A 21299-nucleotide genomic window follows, 5' to 3' on the forward strand; every position below is an offset into this window, starting at 1 on the left:
GTGTGTGGTCTAGAAGGGGGCCTCATTTGCTCCCTTCTGAGATTATAGGTCAGAGCCTAAGGTACACAAAGGCTGATCCCCCTGATCACACCTATTCATACATGGCCCACCCAGGGTGTGAAAGGACACTCCCACCCTTGTGGGATGTGAAGGAGAGGCCATGCCCATATGTTATGTGGCTGTGACGGATGTTTTTTGGTTGCCTTCCTAGCATCTAGGTCCCTCTTACTACTACCTAGGACCCCAAATTTCTCAGGTATGAAGTTTGGGTGGGATGAAGCCCATCGCCAGCTCCAGGGAGAACCAATTAGTATACCTCGTACCCCCGGCCACAGTTCAAGGGTGAACATGGGATCAAGGGTGAACAAGGCTAAAATCTTGGACTTTTAATTGAGCAATCAGAAAAACACAATTTGCTTTCTCCTGAGGCTCATGAACAGGGTACATATAGATTCAGGAGGCTGGACATCATCTTGGGTCCACAGTGACCCAAGAATGGGTCACTGCCTGAGAATGAAGACAATGGTCACTGAGGTAAGCAACATAAAGGAGCCTCTACCCTGGATCATTTGGTTGTATGAGCTAACAAATCCCCCATTTGGCTTCAGCCAGTTTGGGTTAGGTTTTTGATCACTGGCAACAGAAAGGACCCCAGTGAACACAACTTGACCCAGCTAAGTTTTGATGGTCTCTGCTCTAATCACCATCTTCAATCACCAGTATTTTCAATTCCTTTTAAGACAGATCAACCTGGCTACAACTGCATTAGAGTTTACTTGACGTGAAAAGAAATTCTCAATATTTACGTATTTTAGCATAAAATTCTATTTAGTGGCTTACATTATACTTCTTTTTACACAAATCTTTTAAAAGGAAATTCAATCTTCTGATTTTAAGAAATGCAAATGTGGGGCAATGATGTATCCACCTAAGGATTTTCTTTTGTAATAGAAAATGTTTTTAAAGGGATTTAAATAAAATAGGGATTTTTATTATTATTAAAAGATAAAAGTAAAATTATTTTTTAAGGTACAGGCATTGGAAACAGTTTCACTATATGCCATTATTAAGCATTCTCTATCTGATTGTTAGAAATTATTCATTTCCTCAAAGAGAGAGAATAAATTGGTTGGGGATGAAATCTTGTACTATGCACTTTCTTTGCCAAGGCAAACGCTCAACATTTCAGAGCCATGAGAATGCTTCTGCATTTGAGTTTGCTGGCTCTTGGAGCTGTCTACGTTTGTGTCATTGCTGTAGAAAGTCCCATGAATAGACTGGTGGCAGAGACCTTGACACTGCTCTCCACTCATCAAACTCTGCTGATAGGTGACGGGGTAATTTTCTTTTTGATTCCTACAGTCTTTAAAATATATAGGTAATCATTTGTGGTGGCTTATTTTTAAAGATCTGTCATTAATCATGAAATTATGAGAGTGTTAGTACTATATAACTGATAACCACATTACTAACAAGAATTTTACTAAAAGTTATGAATGCTAGAGTGCTTTAAACATGAATGTATTTTCTTTCCTTTTCAGAACTTGATGATTTTACTAAAAGTTATGAATGCTAGAGTGCTTTAAACATGAATGTATTTTCTTTCCTTTTCAGAACTTGATGATTCCTACTCCCGAACATACAAATGTAAGTTAAATCAAGATTTGATAAATGATTGAGTGAATAAGTAAATTTCATATTTTAAGCTATAAAGCATTAGTTATCACTGGAATGATTTAATTTTCTCCATTTTGTTTTTGTGTGTGTGGATGCAAATGTATGTACTTATAAATATTAGGAATAACTTTACAAGTAGAATTCATTAAACAAGTGGATCAGGCCCTTTGGTGATGTTGTCAGTTCTCCATCTCAAAGAGCCTCATGTAAGGCATTCTTTTTTTTTTTTTTTTAGGTATTTAATGTCTTTTTCTTTGCTATATGCTTTTTAAAATTTATTTATTTTTTAAATTGAAGTATAGGTGATTTACAATGTTGTGTTAGTTTCAGGTATACAGCAAAGTGATTCAGTTTTATATATATATTATTTTTCAGATTCTTTTCCCATATAGATTATTATAAAATATTGAGTAGAGTTCCCTGTGCTATACAATAGGTCCTTGTTGTTTATCTAGTTTATATATAGTAGTGTGTATATGCTACTCTCAAATTCCTAATTTATCCCCCCCCCCACCTTTCCCCTTTGGTAACCATAAGTTTGTTTTCTATGTCTGTGAGTCTGTTTCTGCTTTGGGAATTAGTTCCTTTGTATCATTTTTTAAGATTCCACATATAAGTGGTATCATATGGTATTTGTCTTTCTCTTTCTGACTTCCCTTAGTATGATAATTCTAGGTCCATCCATGTTGCTGCAAATGGCATTACTTCATTCTTTTTTATGGCTGAGTAGTATTCCATTGTATATATGTACCACATCTTCTTTATCCATTCATTTGTCAATGGACATTTTGGTTACTTCCATGTCTTGGCTATTGTAAATAGTGCTTCTTTCCAGAAGAATTCCATACTGGGTGAGAGGGGCCTCCTAGTCTCCATTCAACTCTATCTATGGCTTTCCTCTCACTCTCATGTCTTTCTGAAAGTTTAGCAAGTTAGATTTATATTTTTAAAATTATGGTCAGTAGACATTAAAATATACAATGAATGCCCTATATTAATATATGTGTCATTTACACATATTTAAATTATTATGGCCATATAATGGAATTGTATACATTTGGCATATGTCATGGTTGTATTAAAATGTAAAATATATGATTTCATTAGTCTAAATAGAATAAAATTACCAGCTAGAACTACAAAAGGAAACTCATGGGAGCTCAATCAGTATTGTAGTTGCATTATACTTCCTAAACATTTTAATTTTGGTTAAGGAGTTAATTTATATAATTTGTAAAACTCCTCAGTAGTTATATAAACTTTATCTACTTTTGGAAATTATAGCTCAGTGTGAAGTGGTTTGCCACTTGGAAAAGGAACAAGTAAAATATTCTTTGGAGAAGAGAACTCATGTAAACAACACGACTAACTTCTGGAACTAAATTTTTATACCTTGTTTTGATTATTTATAGTTTTTAAATCTTCCTCATTTAGCACGAACTATGCATTAAAGAAGTCTTTCAGGGAATAGACACACTGAAGAATCAAACTGCACAAGGGGATGCCGTGGAAAAACTATTCCAAAACTTGTTTTTAATAAAAGAATACATAATAGACCTCCAAAGAGTAAGTTAAAAACATTTAGTGGAAACTTAAGTATATTTGTCTGGCTCTGAATTGACAAGAATTGACAGTTTCCTACAATACTTACTGTCTACTCTTTTCACAGAAGAAGTGTGGAGGAGAAAGATGGAGAGTAAAACAATTCCTAGACTACCTGCAAACTTTTCTTAAGGTGATAAACACCGAGTGGACAACGGAAAGTTGAGACCAACCTGTCTCACTGTAGCGAAAGATTCTGGAGGAGAAGAAGGATGTTTTACTGCAACAAGGATGAGGGCCAACCAAGGGTGGGGCCTTAATATTCAGTGTAATGAAACTTCAGAGGCAAAGTAAATATTTCAGGCATACTGCTACCTCACACAGGCAGAAAGTATAAAAACAAAATATTTGAGCTGTATTTCAGATATCAGAATCATTGAAGTATTTTCCATCAGTTTGCTCTAAGCAAAATAGATATATACTTTTATCTATCTTATTTAACATAACATTCTGTAAAATGTCTGTTAACTTAATATTATTTATGAAATAATTGAGAACTTGGAAAATTAATATTTATTTCATCTTAGGCTATGTTCCAATAAAACAAAAATAGACAACTCTGGTTCAATTTGTTGCTGGCCTTTGTCTGACTTCTGAAGTGAGCACAGTCTGTGTGAGAACACGCCAGGTTTGGAGAGCATTCCCATCTTCCAGGTGGCAGAAGTCGCAGGTTGCTAGGCATACCATGGGTGGATGAGATCTAGCAGGACTTAGTGGGGAAGGGGGTAGCAGGGACATGGGCAGGGGCTGGAGCCTGGTTTCCTCTCCATGGTATACCCAGAGCCTAGGTTGGTGCAGGTAAAATGGGAGGTGATGAATGAATGATTATAAGGGCCTTCCAGAACTGGCCAGAGAATTAAAATGAGTTTCACGGCTTCCCCTGGGGAGGAGGGCAGTGTAGGAATCTGTATCTAGGTCTCTTCCCAGCCTATGAGAAGAATGTGGCAGGCCAATCCCACTGCCAGTTTGGGGAAGAAACGCTCCTTGTGGAGCCCAGAGCACTGTGACCTGGGGGTTCTTCATCTCACCTGACTTTGTGGCATAACAATGATCAGAGAAGCACTGGTAGACAGTTATATTGGGGAGGCTGGGTTCTAGAGGTGCCCACCATCTGTATTCCCAGGGGCAGAGCAGCATTAGGCAGAACAACACTCCAATCTGCCTCTTTATGACTATCAGTACCATAATTGGAAGTTCCTCCGCTTGAGGAAATTTCTTAAGGATTCAGAAAATACGTTCTTTAAGATATATTTTAAAACTGAGACCTGGAGGAGAGGCCCAGTAACAATATTCAGCTATGCCATTAATTCCTTCCTTTGCTTACTGATCACAGGCCCTACTGCATGCTGGGAGACAGTTGTGGCCATGTGCTACAGGGCCTTACAGATGGTGCCATTACCCTGGGCATTATCTGCATAGATTGCACGTGTTGCGCTTGACTGCTTGTGTGAAGCAACTGCTCCTACTGTTTCTGGGTGTGGGAGAGGGGCCAGGGCAGTCAGACACAGATTCCCAGGTGGGAGAATGCAAGTCCTTTTGTGCAAGAAGACATATTTCCCTTCCAGCACAAACACAGGCATGGTAGTCAGCACTCTGCTGTGACTTAGGCTCCCAACTTGTGCACCCACCAAGTCCCAAGACCTGGGGCTGAGATGATGAAGAGGTGTCAGCACAGTACTATGCTGACTGTTCTCGAAACTGACAGCAAACAGGAAACTCAATTTGAGAAGAGACTCAATGTCAATTTAATTCAATTCAGCAAATATTTATTGAGCTCCCATATGTTCCAGGACTGTTCTAGGGACTAAGATTCATCAGTGAATAAAAAAGACAAAATTCCCTGCCCTTGTAAACATATATTCTCTCTCAAAAAAGGTCATTTTCTAGCCAAGATACGGAAGCAACTTAAGTGTCCATCAACAGATGAATGGATAAAGAAGATGTGGTGTATATATTGATATATATGTACAATGGAATACTACTCAGCCATAAAAAAAGAATGAAATTTTGCCATTTGTAACATGGATGGACCTGGAGGGTATTAGGCTTAGTGAAATAAGTCAGACAGAGAAAGACAAATACTGTGTTATCACTTATATGTGGAATCTAAAAAGTTAAACAAGTGAATGTAACAAAAAAGAAACAGACTCACAGATATAGAGAACAAACAGTGGGGAGGGGAAGGGGGGCAATATGGGGGTAGGGGATTAAGAGGCACAAACTACTATGTATAAAATAAATAAGCTACAAGGATATATTGTACAGCACAGGGAAAACAGTCAATATTTTATAATTACTATAAATGGAGTATAATCTATTATACTCCATAATAGAATTTTGAAAAATTTGGAATCACTATGTTGTACACCTGAAATTAATACTGTAAATCCACTATAACTTCATTAAAATAAAAGTAAAATTAATTTGGCAGGAAAAAAAAAGTCATTTTCCCACTTTTTTATCAAGGTCCAATATAGTTATTGTGGATTTAAGGCTGGAATATCCTAAAGTCCCACTAATGAACTCTTACCAATCTACCATCTCAGAGAAGCCGAACGCAAACAGGGCTGTATGAAGCTAACCAAAATGGGAATTCTTAGACCCACCAACGATTTTTAAGGCAGAAACAATGATTCTCCAGCTGATTCTACTTTCCCTGTAAAAACAATGCCAACCAGATTGTCCCTGGATAGAAAGAGTGGGATTCTTACAAGTTATATCAACTGCTCCCTCACCTAGCCTGACTACTGTGGGGCTCCAGAACCTAGGGCATCAAAGGAGAGGGATTTGGCAGGCTCCAGATTACAGGAAAGCTTTCATGAGTCGTGCTTTTCCTCTCAAAGCTTATCCCAATAAAAGAGCATCTATTTGCGCTCTGTCTTAGTGATGTCGCTGTTATTGCCCAGTGGGAGGAGCCAGAGTGAAACATTAGGCTGGTTTTGGAGGGCCACAGAGGAACCTTTCCAGAGAACACCTCAACACAATGCATCTAAAACCAAAGTCCCTCTTTGTAATCCATCCTCATCCCCTCAAACCTGCTGCTGCTGGTCCTCCTTGTCCTTCTTTCTCCTCTTCCTTTGAGGTTCCCTCTTTGGCTAACATAACCATGACTACCTTCCCATCACCTTTCTGGAAGACTCCCTGACTTTTACCCTCTGTGCCCTTCCATCCACCATTCAGCCTCTGAAATGTCTCTCCAATTCCCCCTCTCCATCCCCGCTGCCTCAGTTGAGGCCCTTGCCTCTCACCTAGACTCAAGCCATCACCAGCTCCCTACTTTAGGCTCTCCTCATGACTGTCAAGTCAGGGCTTTTGATAAAATACACTCACGGCCATATGTCACTTCTGGGCATAAAAACCTCTGGTTCTCAGGTCCATCTCCTTCACAGGTCATACCTTTGTCCCCTCCAAGCCCTGCCATTCAGAAATACAGGCATCTCTCACTAAACATTGCTGGCAAGAAAATGCTAACCAGGAGCCTCATTCTCATTATTTAAATGCGAAAATTTTTCATGCATTACATCTCAATCCAAAATCCTCAACCAATTTTCCAAGCATAAAACACAAAACACAGGAAAATTCCTGTGTATATGCAACAAGCTAACATGTTAGGTTGTAAAATATTTTAAAATTTATATTTCTGTATTTATTTATTTAATAAATTGTGGTAAAATAAGGATGTAAAATATTTAAAACTGTACTTCCTGATCACTAAACCATTAATATGGCCTCTTTATCCATATAACATGATACATGTCCCTTTAGTTCACATTCAGAGCCTTTCCAATTGTCTTCTGTGAACTTTGATATGCTACCAATATATTTGGAATAAACCTAAAGGCTTTCTCTGTTGAGCTCCCTCCCTCATCACACTTTATTTAAAAGTGCATTGAGTTTGGGGGACATATATCTAATATTTTCCCTATGTAAGTATTGGTAGAAAAGGATTGTATTGAAAGGCATATATGTTCTTTTTTTTCTATTAGTTCTTTATTACAGATCTTTTTAAAAATATTTATTTATTTATTTGTTTGTTTATTTATTTTTGGCTGTGTCGGGTCTTAGTTGTGGCACGTGGGATCTTTCCCTGTGTTGTGCGGGCTTCTCTCTAGTTTTGGCATGCGAGCTCCAGAGCATGTGGACTCTGTAGCTGCGGCCCGCAGGCTCTCTAGTTGTGGTGTGTGGGCTCAGTAGTTGCCCTGTGGCATGTGGGATCTTAGTTCTCCGACCTGGGATCAAACCTGAGTCCCCGGCATTGGAAGGCAGATTCTTAACCACTGGACCACCAAGGAAGTCCTGAAAGGCCTATATGTTCTATGAAGAAATATTCTACGTGGAAAACTGGAGAGAAGTTCTGTAGGGTATGCTAGCTCTTATTCTTCCCAGAATACCCAGGAGTTTTTACACCTCTGTGCCTTTGCCCATACTGTCTCAGTACATCTGTCTTTTCCCACGTGGGGAACATGCAATTGCCCTTTGGATGTTTTCATCCATCCTTCTATCTTGGCTGTCACAGTCTGGCTCCAATACTACCTCCTCTTTGATTCTCTCCCTAGCTATTACTCCCAGCAGTATTAGGTGTCCTGCATTACTTTGGACATTCCTCTGTCAGAGTTCTTGTTTTTATATTGTAGTATTTTCAGATCCACCTTATACAACTCTGAATATGTATCAGTCAGAATCATCTAGATGATGCTATAGTAATAAATCACCTCTGAATCCCAGCAGAAGGACACAACAAAAGTCTCTTTCTTAATCACACTATGGGTGTGGTCTGGGCAGCCCTGCAGAGCTGCTGTCCTCCACGTGTTGGCTCAGTGTTCCAGGATGCTTCCATCCTATGGTACTGCCATATCAACAACTGCTGTTGCCATTCCCTTGGAGAATCACACCTCAGTTCTTATAAACTTCCATTTAAATCACATTGGTTAGATCAAGTCACAGTGCCAAGAGTAACTTCGAGGGGTGGGGGGAAATACAATTCTCTCATGTGCTCAGAAAGACAGGAGAATCAGACATGTTAAAGAGTAACACTAATATCTAACACAATAGACCCTCAACACATGTTCGCAATGTTCCAATGTTTTGTCAAGGGAGGGAACCAAACTACCGTCTACTGACTGTTTACTGTGGTTAGGACTTCCTTAGACATTTTATATCACTATCTCAATTAATTCTCATCACAAGCCAATGTGAGATAAAATTATTCTTTTTTTATGATATGGAATCAAAGGCTCAGAGAGTTTAAATTATTGGCCAAGGTTACACAGCTAATAAGTGATACAGCTGGGATTCAAACCCTGGTATGTCTCATTCCAACCCTCCCATAATTTCTTTTTTTTTTTTCTCCCTTAATTTCTGAGGAAGTCATATTCTCTTGGCCTTAAGAAATCAGTGAAGTAGAAAAGAAGGCTGATCAACTTATTTACTCCTTTAAAAGCCCTGTCTCTAAGTTCAGTCACATTCTGAGGTACCAGGCATTAGGGCTTCAACATACAAATTTTGGAGAATACAATTCAGTCCATAATACACATTAAAAAGAAACATTTTCCTCTAGCATCTGGGATGATACAGAGGCTTACCTCCACAAGGAGCAGACAGATCCCATGTTCCCTCCATTTTAGGAACCCACAGAAGTTAGAAACAGCAGGTTGTACATCTGAAAAACAAAGTGCTGACACACGTGTGGAAAAACCAACTCGGGAGGCCCCAGGGTTTTTCTGATGTACTGCATCATGGACATTCCCACAAAGTAGCTTCTGTGAGGGCCTCTCAGGCAGGTCAGGCGAACCTCATGGCACCCTGGTATGTGCCCAGCCCCAGAGCCAGAAGCTGCACTCCCCTGTGGGCCCAAGTCCTGGTGAGTATTTCTCACTGAGAAAGTTCCCTATTATAGGTGACCCTAAACAAAGTCCAAGGCAAATGCCAGACGGCTTCCCTTCCTTCTACTCTGCAATCCATTCTCAGTGCTACTTATGAAACAGAGCTGAGCAGCCATTCCTCAGGATCCCCAACACCCATAGGAAGAAGCCGTAGGAGATACTGAGGATAAAATGAGAACATCTCACGTGCATCTAATCAGAGTTCCAGAAAGAGCAAAGAGAATGGGGAAGAGGAAATATATGAGGAGACAATGGCTGAGAATTTTCCACTGTTGATGAAAACACCAATCCATGGCTTCAGGACATCTAGTCAATCAAACATGATAAATTAAAAGAAACCAATACCTAGATACATATAGTAAAAGCCTAAAACATCAAAGGGGAAAAAAAAACCTTAAGAGCAGCCAGAGAGAAAAGATAGATTGCCTACAAAGTATATATAATTAGAGTGAGAGCTATTTTCTCAACAGCAAAAAATTAAAGCCCAGAAACAGCACAATGTTATATTCAAAATGCTAGAAAAAACTGTTAATCTAGAATTCTACGATCAGTGAAAATTTCCTTCAAAAATAAGGATGAACTAAAAACATTTTTTTTTAATTGAGTTTACTTTTTAGGGCAGTTTTAGGTTCATAGCAAAATTGAACAGAAAGTACAGATTTCCCATATACTCTCTGACCCTACACATGCACAACCTCCACCACTATCCACATTTCCCACCAGAGTGGTACAGTTTTTATGATCTATGAACCTATACAGCTCATCATTATCACCCGAAGTTTACATTAGGGTTCACTCTTGGTGTTGTATGTTTTACAAGTTTTGGCAAATGTATAATAACAAGCATCTGCCATTATGGTGTCATACAGAATTCTTTCACTGTCCTAAAAATCTCCTGGCTCCACCTTTTCATCCCTCCCTCCCTCCTAAGCCCTGGAAATCACTAATATTGTTACTGTTTCCATAGTTTTACATTTTCTAAATGTCATATGGTTGGAATCATACAGTATGTACCCTCTCCAGATTGGCTCCTTTCACTTAGTAATATGCATTTAAGGTTCCTCCATGTCTTTTCATAGTTTGATAGTTCATTTCTTTTTAGTGCTGAGTAATATTCCATTATCTGGATGTACCACAATTATTTATCCATTCATCTAGTGAAAAACATCTTGGTTGTTTCTAAGTTTTGGCAATTATAAATAAAGCTGCTGTAAATATTTGTGTGCAGGATTTTGTGTGGATATACATTTTCAACTCATTTATGTAAATACCAAGGAGCATGATTATTGGACTGTATTAGTTTTTATTAGAAAATGCCAAACTGTCTTCCAAAGTGGCTGTACTGGGGGCAGGGGGAATTGGATGAAGGTAATCAAAAGGTACAAACTTCGAGTTTTTAGATAAATAAGTACTAGGGGTGTAATGTATAACATGATAAATATAATTAACACTGCTGTACATTATGTATGAAAGTTGTTAAGAGAGTAGACCCTAAGAGTTCTCATGCCAAGGGAAAAATTTTTTTCCTATTTCTTTAATTTTGTATCTATGTGAGATGATGGATTTCACTAAACTTATTGTGATAATCATTTCATGGTGTATGTAAGTCAAACCATTATGCCGTACACCTTAAACTTATACAGTGCTGTATGTCAATTACACTCAGTAAAACTGGAAGAAAAACAAAATCAAAAACAAAGTCACTGTATCATTTTGCATTCCCACCAGCAATGAATGAGAGTTCCTGTTGCTCTACATCCTTCTAGCACTTGGTGTTTTGGAGTTTGGCCATTCTAAGAGACGTGTAGTGGTGTCTTGTTATTTTAATTTGCAATTCCATAATGACATAAGATTTTGAGCATTTTTCATATGCTTATTTGCCATCTGTACCTCTTCTTTGGTGAGGTGTTATTCATGTCTTTTGCCCATTTTAAAATAGGCTAAAAACATTTTAAGAGGAATAAAAACTGGGATAAACCAATAAACTCTCACTAAAAGAACTTTGATAGATTGCACCTCTGCAAGGAGAAAAATCATCTCAGAAGGAAGGTCTGAAATGCAAGAAGGAATTACCCAGTTACTATTTTATACAGGATGATATTATTTTCCTCCAGAAATGATTTATTTCACTTTAGCATAAGGACAGGCCATCTTAATTTAGTCTGAGATGGGTGATAGAAAGCTGGGCTTTGGTTTTAGCAGACGGGTTTATTTTGTTAGTTCTTATTCTGAGAGTATAAGTCTTCAGGGGTCCCAACTGAAAACCTGGCAGTATTTACAGGAAACCCACCTACCTGGTGGGCACTGAACTTCCATTTTTGTTCCATTTTACCCATGAGACCGCCTAAAACTCTGCTTTATCCACAGTCCAGTCCCTCAGCCACAGCTTTTCTGTCAGCTTCTCTGTGGCTCAGCTCCTCAACCTCTAGAACAATGCTTACTGGTCAGTAAATGCCTCAAGGCAAAAGCTGTGCCATGTCAGGCTCACTTCTAAGTTTCCTTCTTAGTCTTCACTGCCTTGTTAGCTCTCTCATTTTTAAAATCTATTTAAAAACAGCTTTCTTAATTGTTCTTAGCCAGAGGGCTAGTTTGTGCAAGCTGGTCTAAGTCTGAGGGACGGCTGTACATTGAATAGCATGTTGATTGATTATCCCCCTTTCTTGCCTCTAGGAGCAACTTAAGGTAATAGCCATCACTATAAATCCCTAAGCGTCAAAGATCAAGGCACCCTGGTTGCCACTATAGCCTTGCTGCCAATTGTAGTAATTATGCCCACCTTTTCTCCGATGATTAAGTGCTCCCAACCTGGCCACTGCCATTCTAGGGATCCCATCATGCCCATGGATATTAGGGAGTCAATGGAAGCGTTCCCCACCTTCAACCCAGCTTACAGAGAACATCCACTACCAAGCTATGCAATGATACCTGTTTCTCCTCACTAGTGCATCCCTTGCTGTGTTAGTGAAGGAGTGTTCTCTGTGCCCTCTAGGGAACGTAGTCAGAGCTTCAACACCACAGAAAGGAAGTTCTGGCACCTCCATTTCATATTCTGTAGGCCTTCATCAGGGTCAGGTTTCAAAGAGCCATTCCAGCAAACTGTCAAGATTAGCTCTAGGTGTTCTTGCCAAAACATTAAATCCTGAGTCAGTAAGTAGCCCCCATGTCAATGAATTCAAACCTACTCAACTCTTAGGTCCTTCTAGACTAGTAGCCTCAGGTCCACTATGCTCTGGATTCTGATAGTACATATTAGTGAGCTCCTGCAGGCCTTTCACTTCCTTGCCAAGACTGTATGTCAGTTTTAAAGCTATTGCCTCTCAGCTTCAAACCTACTTTCTATACTCTGCTGGAACTGGGGTTCTGCAAACCAATTTCTCCTTTGCCAGCTCTTTCTCTGTTAGAATCTGTCAATAGCAGAACCTAGACTAGGAGGCTGAAGGAAGAAGGGACTTGTTCCTTTCTGTTTGCTTCCTATTCCTTATTTTTGTTTCCTACTCCCGCCTTTAATATTCATATTCCTAACCCTAAGGTTAACCCTGGCAGCAACAGTTTGTTCCAGTAGCAGCAACTGATTACAGTTGGCAGTTTTTCCCATATTCATAGAACCAACCTCAGCACAACCTCATTTCCCTCTGGGACCGCAGTATCAGCCAGTCAGCACCCCCTCAGAGGTCTGGATCCCATTCCCATAACCCCATTTCCTGAACTCAGAAATACTACCAACAGTGGGGCAGTGCCCCCTTCTCAGAGGTCTGAGTTTCAGGCCCTCCAAGGTACTAGGTTTTAATATTGTTAACCCTTTCCCTTTGATCCCCAGCCATACAGGTGGTAATTGCTTCCCACAGTTGCTACCTTCATAAAATACCTTATTGTTCCCTTTTTATTTTATTTATTTATTTATTTATTTTTGGCTGTGCTGGGTCTTCGCTGCTGTGCGCGGGCTTTCTCTAGTTGCGGCGAGCAGGGGCTACTCTTCATTGTGGTGCACGGGCTTCTCATTGCGGTGGCTTCTCTTGTTGCGGAGCACGGGCTCTAGGCGCACAGGCTTCAGTAGTTGCAGCACTCAGGCTCAGTAGTTGTGGCGCATGGGCTTAGTTGCTCCGCAGCATGTGGGATCTTCCTGGAACAGGGCTCAAACCCGTGTCCCCTGCATTGGCAGGTGGATTCTTAACCACTGAGCCACCGGGGAAGCCCCCCCATTCCCTTTTTTAAAAAATGTTTTTTTGTTGTGGTAAAAGTCACATAATATAAAACATACTATTTTAACCATATTTAACTGTACACTAACTGTACAGTTCAGTGGCACTAAGTACATTCACATTGTTGTGCAACTCTCACCATCAATCCATCTCCCAAATTTTTCACCTTCCTAAACTGAAACTCTGTCCCCTTTAAACACTAACTCCCCATTCCCCCTCCCCGCTTCCCTCCCCTGGCATCTACCAATGTACTTTCTGACTCTATGAATTTGACTATTCTAGGTACTTCATATAAGTGGAATCAAACAGTATTTGTCTGCACTTATTAATGTGTACTGGAATGCATTTTTAAGGTTAACTTAATATATGTCCTACAAACAGATTGTACCTTCTCTTTTTTTGTCCCTGTGCTATACAGTAGTCACTCACCAGCCAACTACTTCATACACAGTAGTGTACATATGTCAATCCCAATCTCCCAATCCATTCTACCCCCCACCCCCTTGGTGTCCATACATTTGTTCTGGACTTCTGTGTCTCTATTTCTGCTTTGCAAATAGGTTCATCTGTACCATTTTTCTAAATTCCACATATATGCGTTAATATATGATATTTGTTTTTCTCTTTCTGACTTATCTCACTCTGTATGACAGTCTCTAGGTCCATCCACATCTCTGCGAATGCACAATTTTGTTCCTTTTTATGGCTGAGTAATATTCCATTGTATACATGTACCACATCTTCTTTATCCATTCCTCTGTTGCTGGACATTTAGGTTGCTTCCATGTCCTGGCTATTGTAAATAGTGCTGCAATAGTTTTTTAAGGAACCTCCATACTGTTCTCCATAGTGGCTGTATCAATTTACATTCCCACCAATGGTGTGAGAGGGTTCCCTTTTCTCCACACCCTCTCCAGCATTTATTGTTTGTAGATTTTTTGATGATGGCCATTCTGACCAGTGTGAGGTGGTACCTCATTGTAGTTTTTTTAAAAAATAAATTTATTTATTTTTTGGCTGCTTTGGGTCTTTGTTGCTGCACGCCAGCTTTCTCTAGTTGTGGTGAGCGGGGGCTACTCTTTGTTGCAGTGCATGGGCTTCTCATTGTGGTGGCTTCTCTTGCTGCAGAGCACAGGCTCTAGGCGCATGGGCTTCAGTAGTTGCAGCACGCGGGCTCAGTAGTTGTGGCTCGCGGGCTCTAGAGCGCAGGCTCAGTAGTTGTGGCACAAGGGCTTAGTTGCTCTGCAGCATGTGGGATCTTCCTGGACCAGGGCTCAAACCCATGTCCCCTGCATTGGCAGGTGGATTCTTAACCACTGAGCCACCAGGGAAGCCCACCTCATTGTAGTTTTGATTTCCATTTCTCTAATAATTAGTGATGTTGAGCATCTTTTCACGTGCCTCTTGGCCATCTGCATATCTTCTTTGGAGAAAAGTCTATTTAGGTCTTCCGCCCATTTTTTGATTGGGTTGTTTGGGTTTTTTTTGATATTGAGCTTCATGAGCTGTTTGTATATTCTGGAGATTAATCCATTGTCAGTTGCTTCGTTTGCAAATATTTTCTCCCATTCTGAGGGTTGTCTTTTTGTCTTTTTTATGGTTTCCTTTGTTGTGCAAAAGCTTTTAAGTTTCATTAGGTCCCATTTGTTTATTTTTGTTTTTATTTTCATTAATCTAGGAGGTGGGTCACAAAAGATCTTACTGTGATTTATGTCAAAGAGTGTTCTTCCTATGTTTTCCTCTAAGAGTTTTATCGTATCCAGCCTTACACTTAGGTTTTTAATCCATTTTGAGTTTATTTTTGGTATAGTGTGGGAGTGTTCTAATTTCATTCTTTTACATGTAGCTGTCCAGTTTTCCCAGCACCACTTATTGAAGAGAAAACCATAATTCCAAAAGATACATGTACCCAATGTTCACTGCAGCACTGTTTACAATAGCCAGGACATGGAAGCAACCTAAATGCCCATCAACAGATGAATGGATAAAGAAGACGTGGTACATATATTGTTCCCTTTTTGCTTTTCTCGTTTTCAAATGCATGCTTAACAGTTATTTATATTCAATTCCCTCTATTAAAGTAACTGGTATAGTTTCTGTCTCCTGACTGGGCCCTAACTGAAACAGGCTATCTGAGATCTGACTCTGATTATTAGCTCGGAGGCAGTGAGGGATGTTGAGGGAGGGTCACAAGGAGAACAAATGTCATCATGTGAAGCATATGTTTCAGGAGAAATAATTATTCTGTCTCCAAGCAAGGAGAAGCTACTCTACTCTGGTAATGGGGAAAGGGCTGCTTATGCCAGTTAAGGAAGCCTCAGAAAAACTGGGGCTTTCAAGAGTCTCAGGTTTTCCCACCCAAAATTTCCTATTGCAGGTCTCATGGTCTTACTCTTTCCCTATAAGAGCCCCAACTTTGATAAAGAAGAATGTCAAAGGTACACAACTATTCTCCCTTGAAGTGCTACAAAGACCTGCATATAATCAGACCCTGAGCCTAATTTTCAGCTCAGTCTGCCTTATGGCTGTAGGAGATAAGGGTCTGCTATAAAGTTGCCATAGACATACCCTAGTATTTGGAGCATATCTTAAAGCGGAATTAGAGTTCCCTGAGCCTATCATTCTCATTTGGTAAGGTCTCCAGTGCTGTCAGAAGAGTCAGTGTATTCTGCAATCCATATATAATAATTAACATGGTTCCCATAAATCCCAGCCACCGTAACTGCCATTGCCTTGCTCTCCATCTGCCCTTTACCCAAATTAACCAAAGTTTAAAGCTTAAGACATCTGAAAGCCACTGCATGGCAGAAGTTATTGCCAGGACTTCCCTGGTGGTCCAGCGGTTAGGACTCTGTGCTTCCACTGCATGGGGCACGGGTTTGATCCCTGATTGGGAACTAAGATCCTGCAAGCCGTGCAGAGCCACCATAAATAAATAAATAAATAAATAAATAAATAAATAAATAAATGCCAACCTACGTATTCTCAGCAGTAGGTTCCTCTTATTTTAGAGAGGTGAGCGATCCAACTCCAAAATTTCATTCCAAGGGTTCATTACACCTGATACTGATTGTCATAGCCCAGGTCTCCTCATAAAGCAGAGCGTGAGGCAAGGATTGAAACACTGACACTTTATTTGGGAGTTACAGTAAGTCCCCTACATATGAACCTTCAAGTTGTGAACTTTCAAAGAGGCAACTGTGCCCCTGTATGCTGTTGTACTGTACTGCTGTACTTTTCAAGGTACTGTACTGTAAGATTAAAAATGTTTTATTTTTTGTGTTTGTTTGTTTGTTATGTATTATTTGTGTGAAAAGTATTATAAACCTGTTACAGTACAGTACTATATAGTCGATTGTGTTATTGGGTACCTAAGCTAAATTTATTGGACTTACGATCAAATTGGACTTGCAAACGTGCTCTAGGAATGGAACTCATTCGTATGTAAGGGACTTACTGTATAAGCCCAGGTTGGTGAGGCTGAGGAAAAGGGGGAAGTGAGGGGAGAAGAAGTGAAGCAATGTGATGTGATACACTGGCCACAACATCGCACCGAGGCAGGAAGAAGCATAGCAAGTCTCAGCAGGTATGTTTGCTTGTCTCATGGAATTGCTGCAGAAGTGCTGAAAGGAGAAAGTATACCTTAGAACAGTGCAGAGAAAAGGCAAAGGAGAGAGGAATTAATATGTCAGACTCCCTTTTCTCTCCCATACCCCATTTTTCAAGGTTTACTCCACAGGAGCTTACTTCCCTGAACTTCCAAACCACATCACCCAGTCATCAGCAGCCACATAAGAAGCCAGACCTCATTCCACACAGTGTGGCATTTCATCTACGTCTGCAAGTGAAGGGGAGAAGCTCTGAGAAGGCACACAAACATGTGTCCAGTACAAACAGGAATTCCCAAAACTGACGTATGAAGGCAAAGAAAATCGAAAGGGTTCTATAACCGTTAAAGAAATTCAATCAATCATTTAAAATCTTCCCACAAAGGCCAGATAGTTCTATAGGTAAGTCGCCACAAACTTTCAAGTCATATGTAATTCCAAACATATATAAACATTTCCAGAGAATAAAATGGAATATTTTACAATTCATGTTATGAAGCTAATATATATTATAATAAAATCAGAAGGGGATTGTATAAGAGTAGAAAATTATGATCCCATACTCACTCATGAACATGGATGCAAAACCTGTAAACAAATGTTATTAATTCAAATCCAGCATGTATAAAAAGATATTACATAATAAACTAACTTGAGTTTATTCCAGGAATTCAAGATTCAATATTAGAAAATCTATTAATATAATTTACTACATTAACCAATTAAAGAGATAAATCACATTATATCAATGCAAAAAAAATTACTGAAATTTAAAATCCATTTATTATAACTACTTTTAGCAAAGCTGAAATAGAAAGGAACTTCTTTAAGCTGATAAGCTTACAGCAAATACTGTGCTCGATGGTGATATGTAAAAGCCTTCCTCTGAAAGCAAGGACAATGCAAGAATTTCTGCAGGACCACTGTATGTGCCCTGCACAATGCCAGAGAGCACCATTTACATCATAACCATTGCAGATTTGAATATGTATCATGAGGATTTCCTACCAGACAGGAGTAAAGTATCTTGAGGAAGAGGCTTTTTCTTCCAGTTTGCACAAAGGCAAGTGGTGGCCCTGGATAACGTTAACTCCATTTCTGTTAAACACTGTAACTGATGGTCCTGGACTTTGCAATAAGATTTTATAAGTAGTACTAATAAATACGAGGATTGTAACAGAAGACACAAAACTCATACATACATACACATATGTACATATATACATATATATGTATGTATATATGCAAAAGATACAATATGACAAAAATAAAACCCAAAAGAAGATAAAGTCAGTCCAATGATTATAAGGAACAAGACTTCAACAAATTGCTGGATCAATATACAAAGTCAATTATATTATTACACATCACCAACCAATAGAAATGCAAGTTTAAAGAAGATATCACCTATAATACTTACAAAAATATAAGGTGCCAAAGAATAAATCTAACAAAATGTGAGAGAAAATTTAAAACTTTACTGAAAGACATTTTAAAAGGACCTTAACAAATGAAGAGACCTACTATGTTTATGAAAACTCAATACCATAATTTGGAACCTGATCTAAAAATTCAATGCAACTTCTATCAAAATCCCAACAGTTTTTTCCTTGGTACTTACTTAGTTGATTCTAAAATGTCCATGAATGGACATTGAATGAGAGTCTAAGAACAGCCACTGCAATCCTAAAGAGGGATATCACAGAGAGACAACTTGTCCCACTAGATACCAGGCTTTAATAGCTAGGTCAGTCTGATACTGACATGGGGTAGAGCAGTGGTTCTCAACAAAGGGCGATTTTTTCCCCCAGGGAACATTGGGCAACTTTTGGTTGTTACAGCTGGAGAGGACGGAGGGGATGCTACCATCATCTAGTGGGTAAAGGCCAGGATGCTACTAAACATCCTACACTACACAGGTCAGCTCCCACCACAAAGAATTATCACATTCAAACACCAATAGTGCCAAGGTTGTGAAATCCTGGGGAGAGAGGTAGACCAACAAATAACTAACAAAAAATACGACCTTGGGGTGGGCATATCCAGCAGGAAACAGCTGGAACACGCATGTTAGGCAACTTGAGGAGAGTTTACTTAATAAAGGGACCATTATAAAAGTGAGAACATGGTGTAGGAAAACCATGAGGGAAAATGCAGTCTCCTGGGGCTAATCACAGGAGCTGTAACAGAAGAGGGAATAGTTACTGAAACTCTGAGCTCCAGAGGGCTGTGTGGAGAGGGCCACTGGTAGGAGCTGGGACACTCAGTCAAGGGACACAGCCAGCATGCAGCAACCTTGCAAGGAGAGAGCTGGGAGGACACGTATCCTGACTTGACTGAGCTCCCAGCCAAACCCAATGGGGAGCCCGTGAGCAAAGAAGTCATTAACGTAGTCCACACAGGTCTCTGCCTCCCAAGACTTGGGAAAGGTTAAAGAAGGGGTGGAAGAGGGTCTGAAGGAGCAAACAGAAGCTCTCCAGCGCCAACAGGATTTCGTAAATAACCCCCCAAAGTACAGATTATTAAGGAGAAGATGGGTAGTCAACATTCCTCAAATTTACCATAAGCAGAGTGAAAAGACAAGCCACAATCTAGGACAAATATTTGTATCGTGTATAAAAGACAAAGGATTAGTTTCCAGAACATGTAACAAAGTCCTCATAATCAATAAGAAAAAGATAAATAACCCACTAGGAAAAAATAGGTAAATGACATGAATAAGCATTTCTCAGAACAGGAAACACAGATGGCCAATAAACATATAAAGAGATGTTCAACCTTGTTAGTAGTCAGGGAAATGCAAAATTAAACCACAATGAGATAACATTTCACACCCACCAGACTGACAAAAATGAAAAAGTCAGATATTACAAGTCTTGCCCAGGATGTGAAGTAAAAGGAATTCTTACATGTTGTAAAGTATAAGTGTAAGCAGGACAGTAAACTGGTACTTCTGAAATGTAATACCTAGTAAAATGGAAGATGCATGTACTCTTTAACCCAGAATTTCAATCTACCGTGTATTCTAAAGAAATTCTTGCATGTGTACATCAGGAACTATAAGCAAGTATGTTCATAACAGCACTGGGTATTTTTAAATAAATCTTTTTATTTTAGAATAATTTTAGATTTATAGAAAAATTGTGAGGAGAGTACAGAGTACTCCACACCCTATTTCCCCTCTTATTAACATCTTATATAAGAAATGTACATTTGTCACATTGATGAACTAATACTGATATGTTATTATTAATTAAAGTCTATACCTTATTCAGATTTCCTTATTATTTGTCTAATGTCCTTTTCAAATTGTTTTTAATTGCTAAAATTGGGGGAAAAACATAAATGTCCATCAGTAGATAAATAAATTGTGGTTTATTCATTCACCAGGTTACAGTAAATACAGTAAATGAACGTATAGCTACATGGGTCAACATGGATGAATCTGAAAACATTTTGTTGAGCAATAAAAGTCAGTTTTAAATATATCCAACGTGATCCCATTTATGAAAAGGTCAAAAGTCAGCAAAATACAATCATATATAATTTGAGGATATTTACATATGTGATAAAACTATAAAGAACAGCAAAGAAATAATTAACCAAAAAATCAAGACAGTGGTTACCTCTGGTGGGGATGGAGTTGGAAGCTATGGAAGAGACATCTTCATGGGGATAGGGTGGTGGGCACATGGGTTTTTATTTTGTTAAGCTTTAAACTGTCCATGTACATTTTATTTTATTTTGTATGTATGATACATTTCATAATAATAATTCTAAAGCTCTTACCCCCTTGCTCTTTTTTTTCCCCCTAAAGCATATCTTCCACACAGTCCTCATCCTCCAGAATTCTGGCTTAAGGGAAAAGGTGATGCGTTAGTGTCAGAGGAAACAGAAACCCCAGCCCTCTATGCCCAAACCAAAGAAATGTGATTATGTCTCTTATCATCCTTTCAAATCCCACCACACATCATGGTGCTTCCTGTTTCTCAGAAGCTGAAAAAGGTGCTGACATAATGTAATGAGTGGAAGCAAGGCTGTTTATACAGATCCACCCAGAACCCTGGGTATCACCCCAGTGGACAGGCTGGACTCTCAGCTGTGGTCAGATGCAAAGGCCAAACTCAGGCCCCTAGTTGGGGAATGACCCCAAGTTTGAAGATTCATGGAGCAGGTGACTCTCGCTGTACGGGTGAGCAAGGCCACGTCATCTGCCCTCAAAGAAGCCTTGCACCACAGTGAAGGCACTGCTGGGCTCTGGGCTTGGACTCCAGCTGGGGCCTGGGGATGTCTGCCACCACCTGTGCCCTCAATTCCTCCACATCCATCCC

The 21299-nt window shown here is 39.5% G+C and overlaps 1 protein-coding gene across 1 annotated transcript; it reads left to right on the plus strand.

Moving 5' to 3' along the window:
• Positions 1-1037: 1037 nt before the first annotated feature.
• IL5 (interleukin 5) lies at positions 1038-3735 on the plus strand. The gene is made up of 4 exons (XM_027098012.1): positions 1038-1337; positions 1615-1647; positions 3112-3243; positions 3347-3735. The coding sequence occupies exons 1-4, from the start codon at positions 1194-1196 to the stop codon at positions 3443-3445; spliced, it is 408 nt and encodes a 135-aa protein (XP_026953813.1). The 5' UTR covers positions 1038-1193; the 3' UTR covers positions 3446-3735.
• Positions 3736-21299: the final 17564 nt, after the last annotated feature.

The sequence above is a fragment of the Aethalodelphis obliquidens genome, unplaced genomic scaffold, assembly GCF_003676395.1.
Source record: "Aethalodelphis obliquidens isolate GAN/ISIS:26980383/991018 unplaced genomic scaffold, ASM367639v1 scaffold4, whole genome shotgun sequence".
In the NCBI taxonomy this organism is placed as follows: Eukaryota; Metazoa; Chordata; class Mammalia; order Artiodactyla; family Delphinidae; genus Aethalodelphis; species Aethalodelphis obliquidens.

What these genes read in the sequence shown, in the direction of transcription:
- IL5 (XM_027098012.1), top strand. Translation starts at nt 1,194, where the DNA reads ATGAGAATGCTTCTGCATTTGAGTTTGCTGGCTCTTGGAGCTGTCTAC. An exon ending in CTCTGCTGATAGGTGACGGG is followed by an intron (nt 1,338 to 1,614) that starts GTAATTTTCTTT and finishes TTTCCTTTTCAG; the next exon opens with AACTTGATGATTCCTACTCC. An exon ending in CTACTCCCGAACATACAAAT is followed by an intron (nt 1,648 to 3,111) that starts GTAAGTTAAATC and finishes TTCCTCATTTAG; the next exon opens with CACGAACTATGCATTAAAGA.